The 20,709-nt window shown below is 34.5% G+C and overlaps 1 protein-coding gene across 7 annotated transcripts in view; it reads left to right on the forward strand.

Annotated features, from left to right (window-relative positions):
• LOC123670978 (lysine-specific demethylase 3A-like) overlaps window positions 1-20,709 on the forward strand; it is a 132,149-nt gene that overhangs the window by 108,577 nt on the left and 2,863 nt on the right. For 5 of the 7 annotated variants that reach the window (XM_045604590.1, XM_045604589.1, XM_045604588.1 and 2 more), the window contains 9 exons: window positions 6,367-6,519; window positions 8,586-9,604; window positions 11,221-11,881; window positions 16,702-17,089; window positions 17,292-17,509; window positions 17,825-18,172; window positions 18,284-18,434; window positions 19,013-19,143; window positions 19,255-20,154. In XM_045604590.1, coding sequence (XP_045460546.1) covers window positions 6,367-6,519; window positions 8,586-9,604; window positions 11,221-11,881; window positions 16,702-17,089; window positions 17,292-17,509; window positions 17,825-18,172; window positions 18,284-18,434; window positions 19,013-19,143; window positions 19,255-20,154 — 3,969 coding nt within the window. The remainder of the gene's footprint in view (window positions 1-6,366; window positions 6,520-8,585; window positions 9,605-11,220; window positions 11,882-16,701; window positions 17,090-17,291; window positions 17,510-17,824; window positions 18,173-18,283; window positions 18,435-19,012; window positions 19,144-19,254; window positions 20,155-20,709) is intronic. The other 2 variants (XM_045604591.1, XM_045604593.1) reach the window with 1 other exon arrangement.

Genomic DNA, 20,709 nt, shown 5'->3' on the forward strand with positions numbered 1-20,709 from the left:
GTTAATCTGTGAGATAGAGGAAATAATTAAGCCATTGTATTTGAGTTCTTTGTGATTTTGTTTCGAATATCTGAAAGAATTAATAATTTGACTAATTATTATGGAATATTAATGATTCTCAATGAAACCTAATTACTTAGTTTTCCTTGAACTTGTATAAAGCAGCGGGCAAAGATGTTTTCAACTGAGTCGTATTTTCATAATCATCAATTCGCCAACATATCATAAATGAAAATATAGAAATGTGTCCACTTTATAACCGCAATCTTGTCAGCGGATTTTTGTTTGCTTTTAATGCATCTTCAACAACAACGTTTACATAATCAGAAACTAAAGGTCATTGACATATTTCTACGTATTCAAAAATTCATTGTTGACTGGAATACTACGAGACGATAAGACATTCCAAAAATTCTTCGGTCCAGAAATAGTAGATATCGAAAGTTAATATATCGAAGAGAGCAAATAGATTTATCGAGAAATACTACTTTTGTTATGTAATTAGTAGACAGTTAATGATAGATAATTTTCATGCTAAAGACAAAACGACTAGTGTGAAAGTAATGATAGTATCATAATAACATTTAATTACTTGAACGGATATAGTGGTTCCACCTGAACGATCTAGTTAGAGATTAGAGCAACGCAGGTAATTTGTTGGTGGACTCGACTTTTAGGATTATATTCAGTAACAATAACACTTGAAATCTTACGTTAAAAAGGGTGAACGTTAATGAAATCGAAAAGAGCTGTAGAGGCCTTTTGTATTCTATAATTTGTTTTATGAGTTCGAATTCATGAATATATATTTGGAATTTCGTGTTTTTACGAGTTTTCCCATAGTTATTTCTGCCTAATCGACAACAATGTCTTTTTATCTTTTTCTATCTCACGGAATACCTCGTTTACTGAAAAAATGCTTTTCAATAACTCAGAGTTGCCAGAGTTTTCGAATACCGATACCTACAAATTAAAAAAAAATATTATTTCATAACTGTTATATTAAAATTTCACGGCAAAAATAATGTATTCTGTGTCTTATATCAATAATTACATATTTCTTGATTTTCATCCTTGAAAAAATTAAATTCTCATGCTAGAAGTATAAACACGGTTTAGCAATCATTTTTTACGAATCCTTCATATGGATATGGTTATTCAGTGGATTTTCAAATATTTTTAAATTTTCTAAATTTCGTATTAATAGCATTATCAAAACCATTAAAAATTCAAGCTGAATAAAGAAAAAAAAATCATCCAATATTTTCGTAACAACATATCCTTCTGAGAAGAAATTTTGAAAGTACATGAATGAATTGAATGGAAATAACGATTTCAAGCTTTATGCAAAATTTCATTTAGGTCGCGTTGTAAGAATCAAAGAAATTTCAAGAAGAATATCCACAAAAAATTAGAGAAAATTTCCGTGACCGCAAAACGACCTTGGAGTCTACAGGCATATATACATATGTATCCATTTGTAATACATTCATTTTTTTAACAATGAAATTGGAAATGTCCTCGAAAATTCTATTATCGCGAATAAATCATTCGATTTAGAAGGACATCAATTTTTTCATTAAATAATCAAAAAAAAATATGGATTATGTTGTAGGTTACCATAAATGAAAAAAAAATTACTTTTTTTGATATACATATGTAGGTACGCTTATAATAACATCAATACATTGAGCAGTCTTGTCGTTTTGAGTTCTATAAAAATATGTTTTATTTTTAACCTTCAATTACATGGCATTTTTTTTTATCAAAGAGTTGGTCGCCGAAGAGTTCGTCAAGGGTGCTGACTTTATATCAGTTTTAACATTTGAAAATGTAATTATTGATTACTATCTACTCCCAGATAAGGGAAGTCAAAGTTTTTTTTTCAATTGTCTATTTATTGCTTCCAAATTTTTGAAAGAAAAGTGATATGCCACTGAGTGATTTCAAACTAAAAATCATGTTTTAATTGCTCGTACAATTTCGGACAAAAAATTTTTCATGCCTTTTTTTTATGAGGCGCCGTTTCTATGCAAAAAAAATAAAATTTCCTCACTTTGATACATTATCATATGACTATCTATTAATAACTTATAATAAAATATCCTAACTTTAATACATTATCAAGAACTATCTCATATTAATAATTAATAATAAAATATCCTAACTTTGATATATCTATTAAAAGATGATTTATCGGAGATTTGAGTGACGTTCCATTTTTTTTTGATTTTTGAAGAGATCATTGCCCGTATGCTCGCCAATGATGAACATAAAATTCTTAATTGCGTGTCAATAAATGAGCAATAACTACCACTTGAATCCCACCAAATTTTATTTAAATTTCTCGACTGGTTTCAGAGCAATAAATAAATACGTAGTCAATTTTTAAGAAGTACATATTAACGAACAATAATTAAATATAGCAAAGTGTAATTATTTTTTTAAGCAGAATGACCGCCTGAAGTTTGTCATATTTATTCTCTAAAATGTCCGCTATAAATTTATTTTTAAATGGGTGGATTCATACTTTCAAAATTAATAATACAATTGGAATTCAGAAATAAGTAAAATATTCTCACATTTATCCAAAATTGTTTAAAATGTGTAAACATTATGAAACAGTATTTAAAATTAATATTAATATATAATTTTAATGATGACAGTATTTAATTTGAACTTGTATTTATTGTATTTGAATAAACTCTTTTATTATTATTATCTTCTACTGTTTTTCATTAATTTCTCTAATACTGTTATTATTATTATTATTTCAAATTTTGATCATAATCAAGGGTTTAATTATTGGTTTAAATTAATAACAATGAAATTATCATAATCACAATAATAATAATCGAATGAATAATTGTGTTCTATAAATATTCGTTGCTCGTCAACTTGGCCTGATTATCGGCATTTCATTTTTGTACGGATTCCTTTTACCGAACGAAACAACTCGACGATACCAGTTTACGAAGATCGTACAAGGTTTTCGTGACTCATAAATAAATCCTCTCCCATTCAATACGTTCCTGAATAACGCGCTTCAACTCTTCACCTGACGGAGTTTCGACGTACAGAAAGAGACGATGATAATAAATAATGGGAATAAATTTGGTGTTGCGCATACTCGTGACTCAGCGCATCGGAATGCTATTGTGGACGGACAGATAATACGTTGTTACCTCGAAACGGTCAAGGCGAAGATAGAATCCATTTCAATTATGACCCCTTCTAATTTCTCGCTTCGATTCGAAGAACGCCAATTTATTATACTGTTGATGAAAACGAGAATGGAGAAACTGTGCGGAAACTCTGCCCACGTTGCTTTTAATACTTTCTCTCTGATGATTGGATTCGTTGTCGTACACCTGATTGTAATTATGATCTCATTTTTAGACGTTTTAATTGTAGGTAGGTACCTGCATTATATGGTGATACGAGACTGACTCATAGTTCAGAAGTTGTTGTGTTATTATAAACCTGTATTAAATTTCGATGTATTATTTTCAATGCGGAATTATTTGGTTATTAACATGAATGCCTTGAATTTTTTTTTTTAAATAACACAAGAAGTTAACAAACTTCAGGGGGCGATTCTACACGACAAATTAAATACAATTTGCTATAAAAATTTTGTCCGCAAATGATTCGTAGTTCTCCTAAGAACTGACTTTATTTATTGCTCTCATTTTTTTTAAGAGAAAAATTCGCCAATTGGATATTTCCAATTGAAAATCATTTTTGAAATGTTCGTTTGATTTGGGACAAAAAAATCTCTCATGTCTACTTTTCGTATTAAGTTCGCAGATTTGATGTGTTATAAATTATATTTCTCAACTACAATAAATTATCAGTTTTGAAAAAAATCAAGCCCGTATCTCGGAATTCGAAGCATCTATGAACAAAAATTATATAGCACCCTGCCATTAGTTTTTCAATAGAATCACCGCCTTAAATTTGTCGCACTTATTCACTGAGGCCCTGTCTACGTTTATTTTTTAAATAAGTGGATTCGAACATTCAAAATTGATAATTCAATTCAAATTCGGAAATACAATATTCTCGTAATTTTCAAAAATTTATTTGAAATGTGTAAAAAGTATGAAACAATATCTACTTTGTTTTTAATTAATGTCTCTAATATTCTTAACTGCGAAAATATCCAGACTAAGAATCCGCGCTAACACAAATGCATATTATTATTATATTTTCAGCAATACTTGTTCCTTTTTTGCTGATTTCATTTTATATTTTCCAATCACAATTTTTATTTGATTCCCTTCAAATTTATGGGTTCTGGCCAAATTTCATTTATTATAATTTTCGAAAAAAAAGCTATAAAAGAACGGAATTTCCATTAATTTTTGGATTAAGTAGGTACATTCCTAATTGAAAAATATAATCGTTAAAGATAATAAACAAAAGTTCCTTAAAAAAAGTTTATATTAGAATACTTCTTTTTTCATGGCGTATTTATTTTTTTGTTCTCATTTTTCTGACTTTCCGTTCCATAAATACTTTTTCCGACATCTGTATAGGTTTCCTTTTCCTCAATAAATTAATTATAATAATTATCATGATAAAAATTATTAAGGATAACATTTTAATGATGAAGCGATTCAATATTAATAATAATAATATAATAATAAACTTTATTTAGCACTCGGCTATTGAAAACAATACAAATATAATCCACTAACATAAATAAGCCCGATCTTTTTATTTGAAAAATTAATATCGCATTTAATCTATGAACATCCTTCTACATAACGGCTTACATTCTTGTTTCAGATGGAAAAATTATTACATCGAAATTAATATTGAAACACAAGTCCTTTTCAATTTAATTATTTATTTTTATTATTATTTTTAATTCAATTATTAATTAATTACTAAATTAATTATTGTTATTTTACGCTTTCCGCTTGATTGACATTTTTTGGAAGATTCTGTTCGATATGTGATTGAATCGTGATCAAATATTTGTACTTCTAACTTGTTTTCAAGAAAATGTGGCAAAAATATAATTGTTTTTGTTTATCGGTTATTCTCACAATTCTTGTCAACAGTCCATGAAAAAACGTTAATGTCCGGATCATTCGAATGACCTTGAATTTTATTGTCGAAAATAACCCATACAAATATTTTGACATGACTATATGATAAGATTTCAGAAATGTTAATATGCCTTCATTAGAGACTGAAACAAATATTCATTTGATCCACGCAACGATTATATGATAAAATAATAACAAAGAATGTTATAGATTTCAATGCAATCTATAAAGGAAATAATTTAACCTATGACTTTCAAATAGATTAAGCTATCAAAATATTTTCGCACGAATCTGCATCTCATCAATTAGTCTCAGTTACAACAATTCCAAAATGAATAAATAACTCATTGAATTGAATTATCGTATATTTTGCTAGTGAAATCATTATCTGAATATTTTTATAATATACAGGGTGGCCATTTGAAAAAGAAACAGACGAGATTACAGACGAAATAAAGTTTTTCGATAGAAATGCTCGGACAGATCGATTTCTGTTTCGAGGGGGACAACTTGAGATGTAGGTTACGGACGCATAGCGCTTCAACCCTTGCTACTACAACCCTCACCCCCAAATTTTGAATAGGGAAGATGGGGTGAGTGATACCTCATTTGAAAGGTATTTTTATACTGATTTCAGCACAGTAATTGTTTTTTCATTTTAAGCATTAGTTCTCGAAATATTCTTAACTAAGTATTTGAAAATGAAGTGGTGTTTTCATGGCACTTGTAGTGTTTTGTGAAAAATCGACATTTTGAGCTTCAAAACAACCATGACTGTGGCTTCCTTCCTAACTAACTAACGCATGAATATTTCGAGAACTAATGCATAAAATGAAAAAACAATTACTGTGCTGAAATCAGTATAAAAATACCTTTAAATTGAGGTATCACTCACCCCATCTTCCCTATTCAAAAATTGGGGGTGGGGGTTGTAGTAGCAAGGGTTGAAGCGCTATGCGTCCGTAACCTACATCTTAAGTTGTCCCCCTCGAAACAGAAATCGACCTGTCCGAGCATTTCTATCGAAAAACTTTATTTCGTCTGTAATCTCGTCTGTTTCGTTTTCAAATGGCCACCCTGTATAATAGGTTAAATTCAGAGCTTTTGCGATATATGATTATTTTTCGATATTCACTACGATCTTGATATCATCTGAACTAACTCCCAAAGAGTAGATCTATTGTGCAAGGAACGCATATAATGACAAATCCCCTTTCACCTTCCCACTTATGACCGGAGAAATGTTACATCCTTCACGTAATCACCCCCCGGCTAACCCACTCATCCATTGTGTTGTAAATTTCAGAGGGAACAATGGAACCCCATAACTGGAAGACCCACCCAACCACAAAGGAGCAGCAGTGCGGAAGAAGAGAAGAAGAGGGCAGAGCAAGAGATGAGAGATCAGAGACACCTGCAATCACGGCAGGATCCCAAAGATAACCGATTTTACGCAAACGTGAGTGGTTATTCTGTGTTAGTTTCCGGACCGGTTTTGTCAGATGTACAGTTTCAAATTGGATGAGATGTGTATATTTGATTTCCAAATTCTCGTATTTCTACTTTGACAGAATTGGGTTCGAAGGAAGAAGAAGAAATTATGATATAATGATGGAACATCGATTTTAACGAAAGTTTTCAGTTGATAGAATTTATAGGTTCTATAAATGCGGTTAGGGGAAAAGTTTCTTGATTTATACAACGTTTTGTGCAATTTACACACTTAGCTAATAGATTACTCACTATTTCTTTGATATGTTTCATTTTTAAGTGTTCAGTCTTCGTGTTTTATCTTTTTGGGGATTTTTCACATTTTATGTCGAATAATTTACTTATTCATAAAAATGGTTAATTGGATTTAAAATAAAAAATTCATGCTTCGTGAAAAATTTTATCGCGTTACCAGAAAATTCAATGAAATATCGAAAAAATAATTACTCAATATTCGAATAGTGGATGTTGATATAAAATAAGATTATTGCAATTGTATGCTTTTTTCTAAAGAAAAAATCTCTTGGTTTCCAATTTCATGATAATGTTGGAAATACAAGTAAAATTAAATTTAATAGTATTCACTTTTAATATTCGGACAATAAACGAAGAAACTAATGGTTCAATTTAAAACGAATTTTTGCTTAGGTGACATTTTTTTTTCTAACTAGATTTTATTAATGTCAGCAATTGGGATGAATATTTGAAAGAATATAAAAGCTATTTAGGTTTTGACAAATATGTACAGTTCTATTATACAGGATGCCTCATTTAAAAGTGTCCACCCTCAATAACTCAACAACGAATCAGAATTTGTGAAAACACTTAGTTTGTTGCAGTTGCAGTTTGTGTTCTAATAAAGTGAATATTCAAAAAGTTACAGGGTGTTTTTAATGGAATTATGGTACCGATAAAACTAAATGAAACAGAGATGTTCTAATTGATCGTATAAATTTCTATCGAAAGAAAAATTTTTAACAAACAATGCTAGTAAAAATTTACCCCAAATGCTGAAAGTGCTCGCCATTAAATTCCATGCAGCGGTTTTGCATCGGTCAGTTCGAGTTTACGTTTTGCATCGGTCTGACCATGTTCACGTTAGGCATCGGCAGTAGAAATTATACGATTAATTAGAACAAATCTGTTTCTTTCAGTTTTATCGGTACCATAATTCCATAAAAAAACACCCTGTAACTTTGTGAATATTCACTTTATTAGAACACAAACTGCAGGTTCATACAAATTTGAATCCATCCATACATTTGTGCTACAAAACTACCCACTTTCCCTATTCAAATTCTTAATGAGGTTGCAACCCTCGCCAGGAGGTTGCTAGTAGAGACAAGCTTTGTATTCCGGATCATGTCCCCCTGTCATCATTGGCGACGCTAAGGGGCCCAGGGGGGGCCCAGGCCCCCTCTAAAATTTGACATACTAAGGCTAAAATAATTAAAAGATTAGCTGAACTATAATTTCGCTTTACTTCCCCCCCCACAAAAAAATCCGGCGTCCCCTTGGCCACCCCTGTTTTTAAAGCTGGCGTCGCCACTGCCTGTCGTCAAAAATCGACCTGTCTGAGTGTTTTCACAAATTCTGATCTGATTCGTTGTTGAGTTATTGAGGGTGGACACTTTTAAATGAGGCACCCTGTATTTGTTCATGTTTAAAAACAACTTTGATCTTTAAATAAGCAGATAAAACAGAAAATTACAAAATATGCACTCTGTCTCAAATATGCTCTACAATATGGAGTTATGCGAATGTATTTTTATCCGAAGCTTAATGATCAGTTTCTGATAATTTTTTAATATAATGTACATATTCATATCACATCAACTATCTAAGTAGTTTTATAGGTATATTTATTTTTTGTGTTTCTTTTAAACTTTCTCCAAAAATTTTGCATAATATTGGATGTTTGGGATTAATGCAAATAATTAAAATTTTCACAAGCCTTCTGAAATTTATGTAATCAATGTCAATTCCCATACGTTTATTAACCTTATCTAACGAAACGAAAATCCTGCGTTACAGCTGGAAAATCTGTTTCAGGTCCAACAACAAAGAGTACCTGCCATGACATCCAAAGTCGACTATCCTCCGCCAGCCCACAGTAGTCGCGTGGGAGCCATAAAGCAATCCGAGAAGATGTCGAACATGCACAACGTCAACCAGAAGAACGACATGAACATGTTCGGCTACTCACCCTACCACCCTCAGAACGCCTACGCGTTCGCGCACGACGCCAAGGTCAAAGACCACCACAAGACCTCAGGCAGCGTAGGCCTCTTGGCCAAATCCGCCTCGCCCATCGAACGAGACAACCTACCCAACCCGCCACCTTTGATAAGCGAGATGAAGAACTCCGTCATCGTGAAGCACGACGGTAAGAACCCCCACCACATGGAACCGCGGGTTTCGATAGCCCACTCGCCTAGTCCGAAACTAAGGACGGAGATGATGGGTCACTATATGCCTATGCCGCAGACGTCCAAGGGTAACCTGTACGAGTACAGGAGCCCCACGCAGTCGCCACACCATCACCTGGCGCACACTAGTCCCCACCATTTGGAGGCTCAAGGTATGGGGAAGACGACCCACCACAGACAGCTGTCAAGTCCCCACCACCATCGGCAGTCTCCACACGCACCTCAACACTCATCTCCCGAGATGAGGTATCGGGGGAACTCTGAGGCCCAGACTATCATCTATCCAGCTCCCGGCAAGGCCAACTATCAGTTCATGGCCACCACGGCGGGCTACAGCCACCACACCACGAACGTATCCAATTCCAAGCCCAAGGTCAGCAGTCCTGCCCCCCACCACATCTACGGAAAACCTTCGGCGGGTATCTTGAGCGGTTTGCCACCTAACTCTAGGGGTATGGAGCAGAGTTCTGCGGCGATGCAGATCCTGAACACCAAACCCCCAATGCCGTTGTCGATATCACCCTCCCCGTTTCAACAGGCGTCTCAGTACCATCCGCCCCCTCCTCAGGTATCGACGCAGTTGAATTGTCCACCTCCAGCCCATAGGACTGCACCCTACGATAGGTAAGTCTGCTTTGGATGGCACTTTTATACCATCACTAAGGTTGATGACGCATTCTTACGAATGGCATTTTCTTAACTGTCAAGGCTCAATATGTCCAAACCAATACATTTAACAGTTGAAATTGTCCCTCCCAGAGGACAAATATTCACAGATAACGAGAATGTCACGTGGTGGTGTTCCTTCTTAACAGTTTTTTTTTTTCAAACAAATCTGGATTCATAATTCCATGCCAAAACTAAAGGCTTTTTTGCGATAAGATAAAAAAAACAAGGCTTGTAACTGACAAAAACCTTTTTCTTAATGGAAGTCATGCCACGCAGACAAAAACCCCAAGTACCACTGTGCCCTGTTCCCTAATATCCCCTAAATAACTGAGGATGCTCTTTCAGAAAATAACTAATTTTGTTATTTTTCGATGTAGTATATTGTTCAACATGTGGGGAAAGTCCAACTTTTCTCACGAGTGTGAAAGTTTGTGGCACGAGTGTGAAAGTTTGTGGCACGAGCCTGAAAGACGAGTGCCGCAAACACACAAGTGAGAAAAGGACTTTTCCTACAACTGCTATGGAGAGTAGCGTATTCTTCATAGCTTACTCAATTTCAAAACTATGCGTATTGCTCATATTGTGAGAAACATTATTCCACATTGCACTTTTCCCAGACCTCACTTGGTAGACCAATGAAATTGGATTTTTGAGAAATCGTTTATATGTATGGAAAAGCAATAAATGAAGAGATACTGTCAACAAAGGCCATTTTGAATTGAATTAGGTACATTACTTGAATTGTTCAAATTTGTGCAGTTGTAGGAAAAGTATATCGTGCAATATGTGGAGAAAGTCCTTTTCACACTCGTGTGTTTGCGGCACTCGACTTTCAGGCTCGTGCCATAAACTTACACACTCGTGAGAAAAGTTGGACTTTCCCCACCTGTTGCACAATATACTATTCTCCACAAGATGCACACTATACGTCTTTTCCTATAACTGCACCTAATGTACCCAATTCAATTCAAAATGGCCTTCGTTGACAGTTTTGGTGTCTTAAAGGACGAATAAGCTTATTATTATTATTTTTTCATTTATTGCGTTTCCATAGAAATGACTTCTCAAAATCCCAATTTCATTGGTCTACCAAGCGAGGTGTGGGCAAGGTGCCGCGAGGAATAATATTTCTTACAGTATGGGCAATACCTATTTTTGAAATTGAGTAAGCTAAATAGAATACGCTACATTCCATAGCAGTTGTAGGTAAATATCTTGGTCTGGGTGTATTTCACTAATGTTAACACAGCTTACCTTTAGCTGAAGGCACGGCAACTGTAAACTTATCTGTTTGATTTTGGCTTGACTCTCATAGTTGGGTTGTGGTTGTAATATTTCAACAATATTTCTGTCTGGTATTATCATTTAAAGTTCTCAAACTCTTAGAAACAAACCCATTCCTTAGAAGTGTATGAACCAAATACTCACTATTCTTGATGATTAAAAAGTAAAATAACTTATTTCCGCTTTATATTTATATTTTACTTTTTAATCATCAAGATGAATTTCCGACAAGTAAAGACTGAGACAATCAAACACTCACTATTCTAATAAACTCTCCCCTATTCCAGGATATACCCGGGTACGACGATACCAAGCGGCATCCCTCCGAAGCCCACGATACACGGTGCCTCACCCCCAACAGCCTCAGCAGCCCCATCGGGCATCCCCAGAAGCCACCCCCAATACATCCCAAACGTGAGCATACCAAGCGGCATGCCCGGTAGCCCCTCGATGCAGATGCAGCCGTTGGACCTGGGAATGTCCTCTAGCAAACACGAGAGCAACGCCCCCTCCCCCAAGAGGAAGGGCACCCCGGTGCACATGGACAGGTCGGACTCACCGGTCGAGGCCAAGAAGAGGCGGCTGGAACCACCGTCTGTGACCTCCCCCCAGGTGATGTACTCGGTGGTCGGGCAGCCCCAGCTGACGCGTGTCAATGAGCCGACGCCGCTGATAGCCAGCGAGGCGACGACCATAACGACGATGGTGAACACGGGCGCCACGTTCGAGATGGCGCCTTCGCCCGTCGCGATGCCGGCCAACCCTGTGTCGTTGGCCGAGAACCTGCCGGATCTTAGTGTGACCCCGGTTAGTGTTGAGTTAAGTGCGAGACCTAGCAGTGCTGAGTCTAGCCAACAGGCTTCTCTGACTAATAGTGATAGTCCGGCTGCTGTACCTACTCCCAACCCGTCTACGTCAGGAAAGGAGTCCCCCACCACATCGATTAAGGTAAGACAAGAAATGGCAATACCTAAAATTGTCGTCAACTTAAAACAATAAAGCATGTGTAGATGAATATCAGTGTTAGCATAGGAAATATGAATGGGGCATCATCTTTTCAACGTATGATATAAGACCACTGATGAAAACCTCAGCAAAAACTCTGCCTACTCGTGTAGATGTAATGGTTGGTTTGTGTATTTATTTACTCACAATCTATCTATGGATTTGTAACCTTCAAAGCAGTCTCTGGAAGCGAATCATTATATTCTTCATACTTTCATACTAGCAAGTGTCATTTTCCCGGCTAGCATCTGTCACTTCCCTTACCTAGACATTTTAAAACCACCATTGTCATCTATCTTATCACAGCCATTTTGACAGATCCAATATATGATTGAATTAAGATAAATAGAGAACCTGGTGTATCTACTTATACCTGTAAAACTTTCAGACTTGATTTCGAGAGATCGCGTCTGGTTCAGATGGCGGATAAAGCGTTTATATTTGACATTTCTCTGGATTCTCGACTCCCGTGATCTTTGAGTATCGAATTATAATATTTTATATTGTAAGCCTGTGACAATCTTCTATACTCTGAATAGACCAATAGCAGTATGTCATTATATTCCATTCATTTCATTAAAAATTCAATATGAAGTGAATTGTAATTTATTGTGAAAGTTTGCAGTATCTCGAATAGTTATTTCATTTTTAAACGGCGCCAGACAAATAGCGGGAATTCGAACAATTCTGAAGAGCACCACCTTACAGAACTCTGGTTAAGCAGAACACCAAAGCAACAGGTGGAATATCTCAAAAAGGCTGAAACAAAATCGAAGCGGTACACACACCCGGGATTCTATCTTCATCTTCATCTTAGGTGGAATTAAGATTAATTAATTAAGTTTCAGACTTTTTGAGCTATTCCACCTGTTGCTTTTGTGTTCTGCTTACAAGGGTTCTGTAAGGTGGCGCTCTTCATAATTGTTTGAATTCCCGCTATATGTCCGGCTATTGGCCTATTCAGAGTAGAGGAGATTGTCACCAGCATACAATATGAGATATTATTCTATACTCAAAGGTCACAAGAGTCGAAAATCGCGAGAAATGTCAAATATAAACGCTGTATGCGCCATCTCTCGAAATCTGGTAGGAATAAATCTGAAAAATCTCCCGTTTTGTCTGAAAGTTTTATAGGTATAAGTATACACACCAGGTTTGCTATGCATTTCAATCTAAGATGTCTAAAATACTTAGACATCTTACATGTGTCTAAGATGTCTAAATCACTGGTGTATTCACTTACTCTTGAAAAACCTGAATATTAATTTGGCTTCTTTTGAAGGGACCAGCCTTTTTGGATTTTAATTGTATTGCTCCCTTTTCATTTGACTTCCTCATTGTTTCTTATGGCGGCGCTGACGTCGTCTTTCTGACAATGTCGTTTTAGGTTAAATCGACAATGAACTACTTTTGACGGAACAAATGAACATTTTGAAATGAAGCCGTCTATTCCATAATTCTTTGTATAGCGCCAGTTGTCACTTTCAGGAAGAAAAGGGGTCCATGCCGAACCTGAATCGCCAAAATTATGTTAAACAAAATCTAATCAGTTCCAAAACTCGGGTTTGCTCAGATAAATACATACAGCTAATATCCTAAAAATCAAAAGTGAAATAAAATATCGAACACAAAGTATTCAAATTTTCCTATTAATCGAGAATCATTCGAATAAATAGATTTCATTCGAAATAATATACATTTTCAATAATATAATACCGTTCATAATTTGAAAATATGTACAAACTGACAACTTCCAGATAACCATGTTTTAGGGGCATTTAAAAATTGCGCATACATTATGTTTATTATTCTGAGACGAATCCCTCTATCAAGCGGAATACTAACTGAAAAGTCCACTAACCCTACAATTGCGGTAAAGGTGCCTACTCACCTAGCGACATCTGTCGATTTTGAACTGTTTTAAGTAGATCATCCTGCATAAATAAGAATTTTCCATATCTATGTAGGATCAAAAGTAGAGAGTATAAGAATAGAAAACACAATCAGAGATCAAGATTGAGTTGATGATTGATTGTAGGGAAGTGAATCCCGTCCAGGCGATTATTTTAAGTGAATAAAAACGCCAAGCAATTTTTATTTGGAGTAGAACGAATTCGTGGATGTGTCATCTCCATAAGAGATGAGAACTCCTTCAAGAATCGTCAATGGCACTAGGGGTCAAGGATTACATAATTTTTGAAATCTTGCAATTACATTTATGGACATCTTGATAAATTCTGTTTCCGTTAGTTTCGGTATGAAAAAATTATGGAATTCTTATTCAGTGTTTTGATCAGCACACAGATGTTATCAAAGGATCAACAATAACAGAAGTTTTCATCAATTTTGAATGCAAAATTAATGAGTGATATTTTTTCTAGAACATTACCCGCTTCTTTCTACATAAACTTTTTATTGGTGGACTACGGGTTGTTTAGAAAAATGTAAAAAGAAACATTGGTCCAGTATCAAACGTTTTGGGTTCCGCGTAGTTTTGTCGTATCTGCTACCGATTTCGTGAAAAAAATTCCAATACTCTCGTAATCTCAGGAAAATCCAAATTATTAATCAGATCCATTCAGTAAGCTGAGATGAATCCATTAATTATACATTGATTTATTTACTCAATACCTATTAAGCGAAGACTTATAAAGATTCGATCAAATGGTATAAACATCACAAAAAAGTAGAACTACAAAAAACACTCTGTTTCCTGAAAACAAAGCGTTTGCGGGCTCATGTTTATAGGACTGTTTTTCTCAAAATGATTCAAGAAATGTATCATTTTCCTTTGTACCTCTAATTTATATTATTTGTAAAAGTATTGTTATTATTATTAATTCAATAAATGGATATCCAAAAGGTAAAGTAGCTTAAAAAATAAGAGTGTATACTCGTACAGCGGTTTCGTTTCTAAATAATTGCAAATGAACGAATTAAGTTGACTTATTCAACAAAAAAGAAATATTTACCACCACTGCATACCAGTTTCCATATCACAAGCATTGGGTTTGTTCTGATAATAGCATATAATGTATATGGAGTAATTACAGCGCTATAAATATCAATTGATTGGACACTAATATCCCCAAAGTCACGAGGAAAAATTGTAACTCGTCTTGAAAAATAAATTTTGCGTTTCGGAAAATAAATAAATTAAAATAAATGTCAGTAGGCTATTCACAATGTGAATTATTTTATTTTTCACCGATTAAACCAGTTTTTTCATCGTCATTACTTCTGTTCTACTGATTATAAAGAAAGGAAAATCGGTGTATACTTGCCCCTCATACCATTTGACCGATTCAGCAAGTTTCAAGTTTCCACGATAAAATCTGTTGACTGGACAACATTTACTATTTCGCTACTGGCTGACGCATCACGATTATTAATTATTTCACTACTATCATAAAGAAGGAGTTTGATGAGTAAAAACAGGAAAATATTGGAACCAGACAATTCTTCATCAAAAAGGTCATTTCGAGAGCCAATATCCTTTCAATTAACTCCGCAAGAGGGAGTCTCACTTGCACGAAATCGCCCACATAAAAGTGAAACGCGTATTCCTGTGAAATGAAATTGCTCAGTTGGAAACAACGTCATCACAAAGCTCTACCACAAATAACACGAATCTGACTTACTTTTGTTTTCACTCATCAGATAGTATTTAAAATGACGAAAAAATCAGCAAGATATAAAAATGCGTTCGAAGTTATAAGTTATAAAAACGTTTCGGAAATGATTAACGACTTCTATGAATATGTGCTGCACTTGGCAACTGGTCAAATCGGTTTTTGTGAGTTCGATAAAAATAAATTTGTAAATATTATTAGAACACGAGACGTGAAACAGATATCGTTCATGTTATTGGAAGTTGTTTTTAAATATCGAAGTTCCCGAGTTTGATGCAATTAGTGATAAAATAAAAGTCGATTGGATTTAATGACATCGATGCAAGTTAATAAAATATGCATGCATTGAGCATACTGAGGTCATGTTGATGTTTGAACTGATTTACGATTGTAACAATTTGGAAAATTTTATTCTCATGTAGGTATAATCATTCTAGACTCAAGTTATTATTAATTAAATCAATTTCTAAAATAATCTATCTCTGATTTACAATTAATTTTCCTGAAATGTAATGAACGTAAATGGTGAGATAGAAATACTAAAAACTAGCTTTCACTTTAATGAGAACCAGTTCTATTATCTGGCGTATTGAATTAAGCGAAAGAAACAATCTTCAATTCATTTTTCTGATCATAAACAGATGTTTATTAGCAATTCAAGCGTTATCTGTAACGAACAATTCATATTGTAACTATGACGAAGTTCAGTTTATATTCCCAATATTTTCATTGAATAAGTTGAAGGTTATTTGAATGACTTCAATGGAGTCAATAAGTTGTTTATTGATCTTTTTTATTTGTTGCGGTTTGTGTGGACATTTTACATCCGTATGCAAATAACATGCTTTCCATTAATATAACGGAGGGTTTGGGTTACACAAAAAATTAATTTGATTATAGTAGGCTTATTGACATAGATTTCCACATACTTTAATTGTTTGATATGGCAATGTAATCAATTCTTACTGAAAGCAGTTATCCATTGCACAAATTATTTAGTCAAATATTTTTGGATCAGTTGAACCAGATTATGTATATTGTTGGTGTAATTAAGAATAGGTATAGGTTATTGTTTGGAATTATATTTTTTATTCTAATTTTCAAGTTTTTCATTGAAACTTTTTTTTTCAGACGACTATAACACCAAATAGTATCGACTCTGAAAAGTCCAATAGTCCGGGTCCCAACAAGAATTCTGGTAGTTACCCAGTTCGTCACCTGAAAAAGGCTTGGCTTCAAAGACATACAGGAGAAGATATGGAAGATACAACTGGAGTGATTGGATCTGGAAGTTGTGTGACACTACCTATTAATATAAGTACTTCAAATAATAACAAAGACCCCCCAGTGAACACTTTACACGCGATAGGTTCAATGGCTGTTAATAGTATAAGTAAAACTAAGCATTTAACAAATAAAAGTAACAATCGGAAAGGTGTTTTGAAAGAGGGTGCCTTAAATGGACATCCAAGTGACTTAACGAAAGGTGATGATTCATCAAGTTCAGACCAAGACAGAGGTGAGTTGAAGGACTTTTCAAAAAATTTTGATTTTGCATTCATCGACATTTTCAAATTTATTTTTACCTTTAAGACAAAATTCATCAAAACATATCTGATTTTCTAATTCATGTGTTAATGCTTTTTGCTGTCTCACAATTATACTGAAATAAAACAATGCTCATGCCATTGCGATATTAATAATTATTTATTTTTCAAAAGAAAGGAAATCACCACCCAAAAGGAAACCGCCCAAAGTAAAAAGAAAAAAAGGTGGAGGTGGTCATAAGAAGGTTGTAGAAGATAAAAAAAGAAAAACTAGTACACCAACAGTTGCCAGCGAAAGTGGAAGCGACAGTGACAAAGATACTGCAAGTGAAAAAGACTCCGATTCTGGAACCAGTACTACTCTTTCAGTGAAGAAAGGCAGTAGTAATAAGGTTAGTTAGTTATGAAAAAAAAAATCATTTTTATTATGAAAACTACCTAGTGGGCTGGCTCATATCAGAAAATATACTTCAAATGATTGAAAAGGCTTTCTTGACAAAATAATTAATTATAAATTTTCAATAGATTATGTTCAATCTGCCTCCGTAGAAGTTGATCATCGAATTCTAAACCTTGAAGCTCCTTTTTTATACAAAGAGCATAAGGAATTTTTAATGAAATTACCTCGTCAAACCTTATTCAAATATATATATGTATATACAAGCAATTTCTGTTCCTCTTTTGAAAGTGAATTTTGAAATTTACAGGAACCCAGAAAACGTGGACGAAGACCAAAGATTTCAAAAAACAGTAAAATCGAGGAGCCGCGTGCCAAAAAATTTAAGGAGGAAATTTTGAGTCAACGTGACCCTTTTCGGAAACCACCGATAGGGCAACTGAAGAAGACCGGTGAAAGTTTCCTACAAGACGGTCCTTGCTTTGAAGTTGCACCGAAATTGGCTAAGTGCAGGGAATGCAGGTGGACCCCAAATCAAAGGTCCAAGAATATGCCAAATATCTTTTGTAGGTTTTATGCCTTCAGAAGGTTGAGGTACACCAAAAATGGGCAGTTGGCAATATCAGGATTTTCAGATCCACACAAAAATTCTTTAGAAGTAAGTTCTTTTATTTATTTTTTTTATATAGACTCCTATTTTCACGTCTATTCCTGGGCTGATTTTTGACGTATATTTGGCACGATACTACTATGCTTATTTTTTTTCAAGGATGATATCAAATTATGGCTCCCCAATCCAGAAAATCCTCCCAGTGACTTGGATTTGGAAACGTCAAAATTTCTCTTAAAACAAGTAGGCGACCACTTCTGCGATTTATTAGTACAAGAAAAAAACGCTGTTAATGAACACTTATCTGAAGGTAAGAAATTAGCATATACATACAAAGAAGTTTTCATACCGTTACTGAGTATTCAAAAGAATTTTATGTTTCTTGGTTATTAATATTGATTGTTAGTAAAAATGTTTCAAAAATTAACTTTTCTACTAAAAATTCATTTTCAGTTTATTTTTTTTTTATAAGGTCTTTATCTCTTATGTGATTACTCATACAAAGAATCATTACTGTTCTATATTTTACACTTGTAAATTAAAATTGATAAGTTACTAAATGGTAATCGCCAACGTCAGACGAAACTGACAGGGCACATGAATTTATTATAATGCAACAATAATCAAGATGAATGTGCCCAAGCTGTTTTACTTATGGAACAATGTTGGTGTTATCTAAATTTTTGCGATGGACGTGTTTTAATTTTTTGAATATTGAATGTATGAATTTTAAAGGAGGATTTGGGCACTCAAAATTCAAGAATGAAATTCCCATGAAAAAAATTAATAAAAATTTATTTCAACCTTTTTACGACATACTGCCTCATTTGAGGTTAAGAATATTTTCGGAGGGTTTTTTGAATGAACGTTTTTTTTTTTCAATTTCAGACAAAACTGTAGCTTGGAAGAGGGTTGTTCAAGGTGTGAGAGAAATGTGTGACGTGTGTGAAACGACCCTATTCAATTTCCATTGGGCTTGCGGTAAATGTGGATTCGTAGTTTGCCTAGACTGCTATAAGGTAAATTCCAAAATAGATTTTCGAAATACTTATCCGAATAAATTCTTTTCTATTATTATCGCTACCCGAAACTAGATGACATTAATTCTAATTTATTTGTTTTCTTTCAAGGGCCGAAAGAATGGAACGTTGAAGATTTGGGGTGAGACTGGTAAAGATAGAGATGAATACTCCTGGTTGCTGTGTACAAATCGTCAAGCTCATGAACAAGAAAAACTCATGTTGACCCAGATAATTGCAGACAACTGTCTGCTGCGATTGGGCAGAATGGTCCACGAGGTTCGCGAACTATGGAATATAGAACAATACTGCGAATGTCCTATGAGCAAAGAGGTGAAATCAAACAACTTGAAATCGAAAGATATAATAAAAAACATTATCAGCGAGAATATGAACGGTTCCGCAAAGCCAACCGAAGATGTGAAGGATGTGAAACCTTTGGTGAATAACATTGAAGAAAAAGACGAAGGTGAAGGTGATAATCCATCGCCCTTATCCTGGTTTTCTGACATGCTCAAATCAAGGGAAAAAGAAGAGCAAGAAAAAACCGTCAAAAAGGAGAAACAGGAAGAGAACAACAGTAAAGAAAAAAACGAGGAAAACAGCAGTGAGGATGACGACATCACCTATTCCACGCTGAGAGAACTGTTGATAAGACCATCACACAAACAGAACGGCAGCAGGGCAGGTTCGCCAACTGTTCAATCGAAGAACAAGAAAACGAACCTGAAACTCGACAACTTGGATGAAGTGTTGACGAGCGTCATTGAAGAGAACTCCCCAAAAGAAGACGAGGTTGTGGAAGAAGAAGATAAGTGCGAATTGAAGCATTTCGTTAGACGACGAAGATACAATTGGCAGGTGAAAGGAAGAGTTTCTCTGCCGATTAGGATAATGACGATGACTGAAAGCAAAATATTATATCCAAATGTACCACACAGTTGGTTGTGTGACGGTAAACTCTTAAGACTGATCGATCCTACCCATAAAGAGAATTATAAAATCTTCCAGGTGAGAATTTGTTGGAATAAATACATTGTTGATATGCACTCACTGCTATTGATTATTTTAGTTACCTTATATAACATTGACAGCAGTTGTTTTCGATGTTAATTAAGTTATTAGAATAAAATATTGCGTTCAGTTCATCACTCTTTAAACTGCGTACTAATATAATAACTACAGGTTATGGGCCCAGTACGCTTCCACTGCGCACTAATATAATAACTAGGAAACCTTCATTATCGAGCCAAACTCAATTATTCAACATCATTCTTTGCTCAAAATTCTAAAATTACAGGCGAAATGACTGATTTTTCTTGAAACAAGCTCGCAAAAATACAACAGTAGAGCTTTGCAATGAAGTATCTACCGACAGTAAAAGAACAGTCTTAGGATAAAAATGGTTTTTTAAAACAAAAACGTAAATTCTCGTCAAATAACATCACAATAATAATAACAATCTCAAAAAAAGTATTCTTTAGTGTACTTTTGTAGAGTCACCATAATATATAATGCCTTTGTTACTTACTACAAACGACATGACTGATTTCGAGGTTTCTAATT

Source organism: Harmonia axyridis, chromosome 1, assembly GCF_914767665.1.
Source record: "Harmonia axyridis chromosome 1, icHarAxyr1.1, whole genome shotgun sequence".
Taxonomy (NCBI): Eukaryota; Metazoa; Arthropoda; class Insecta; order Coleoptera; family Coccinellidae; genus Harmonia; species Harmonia axyridis.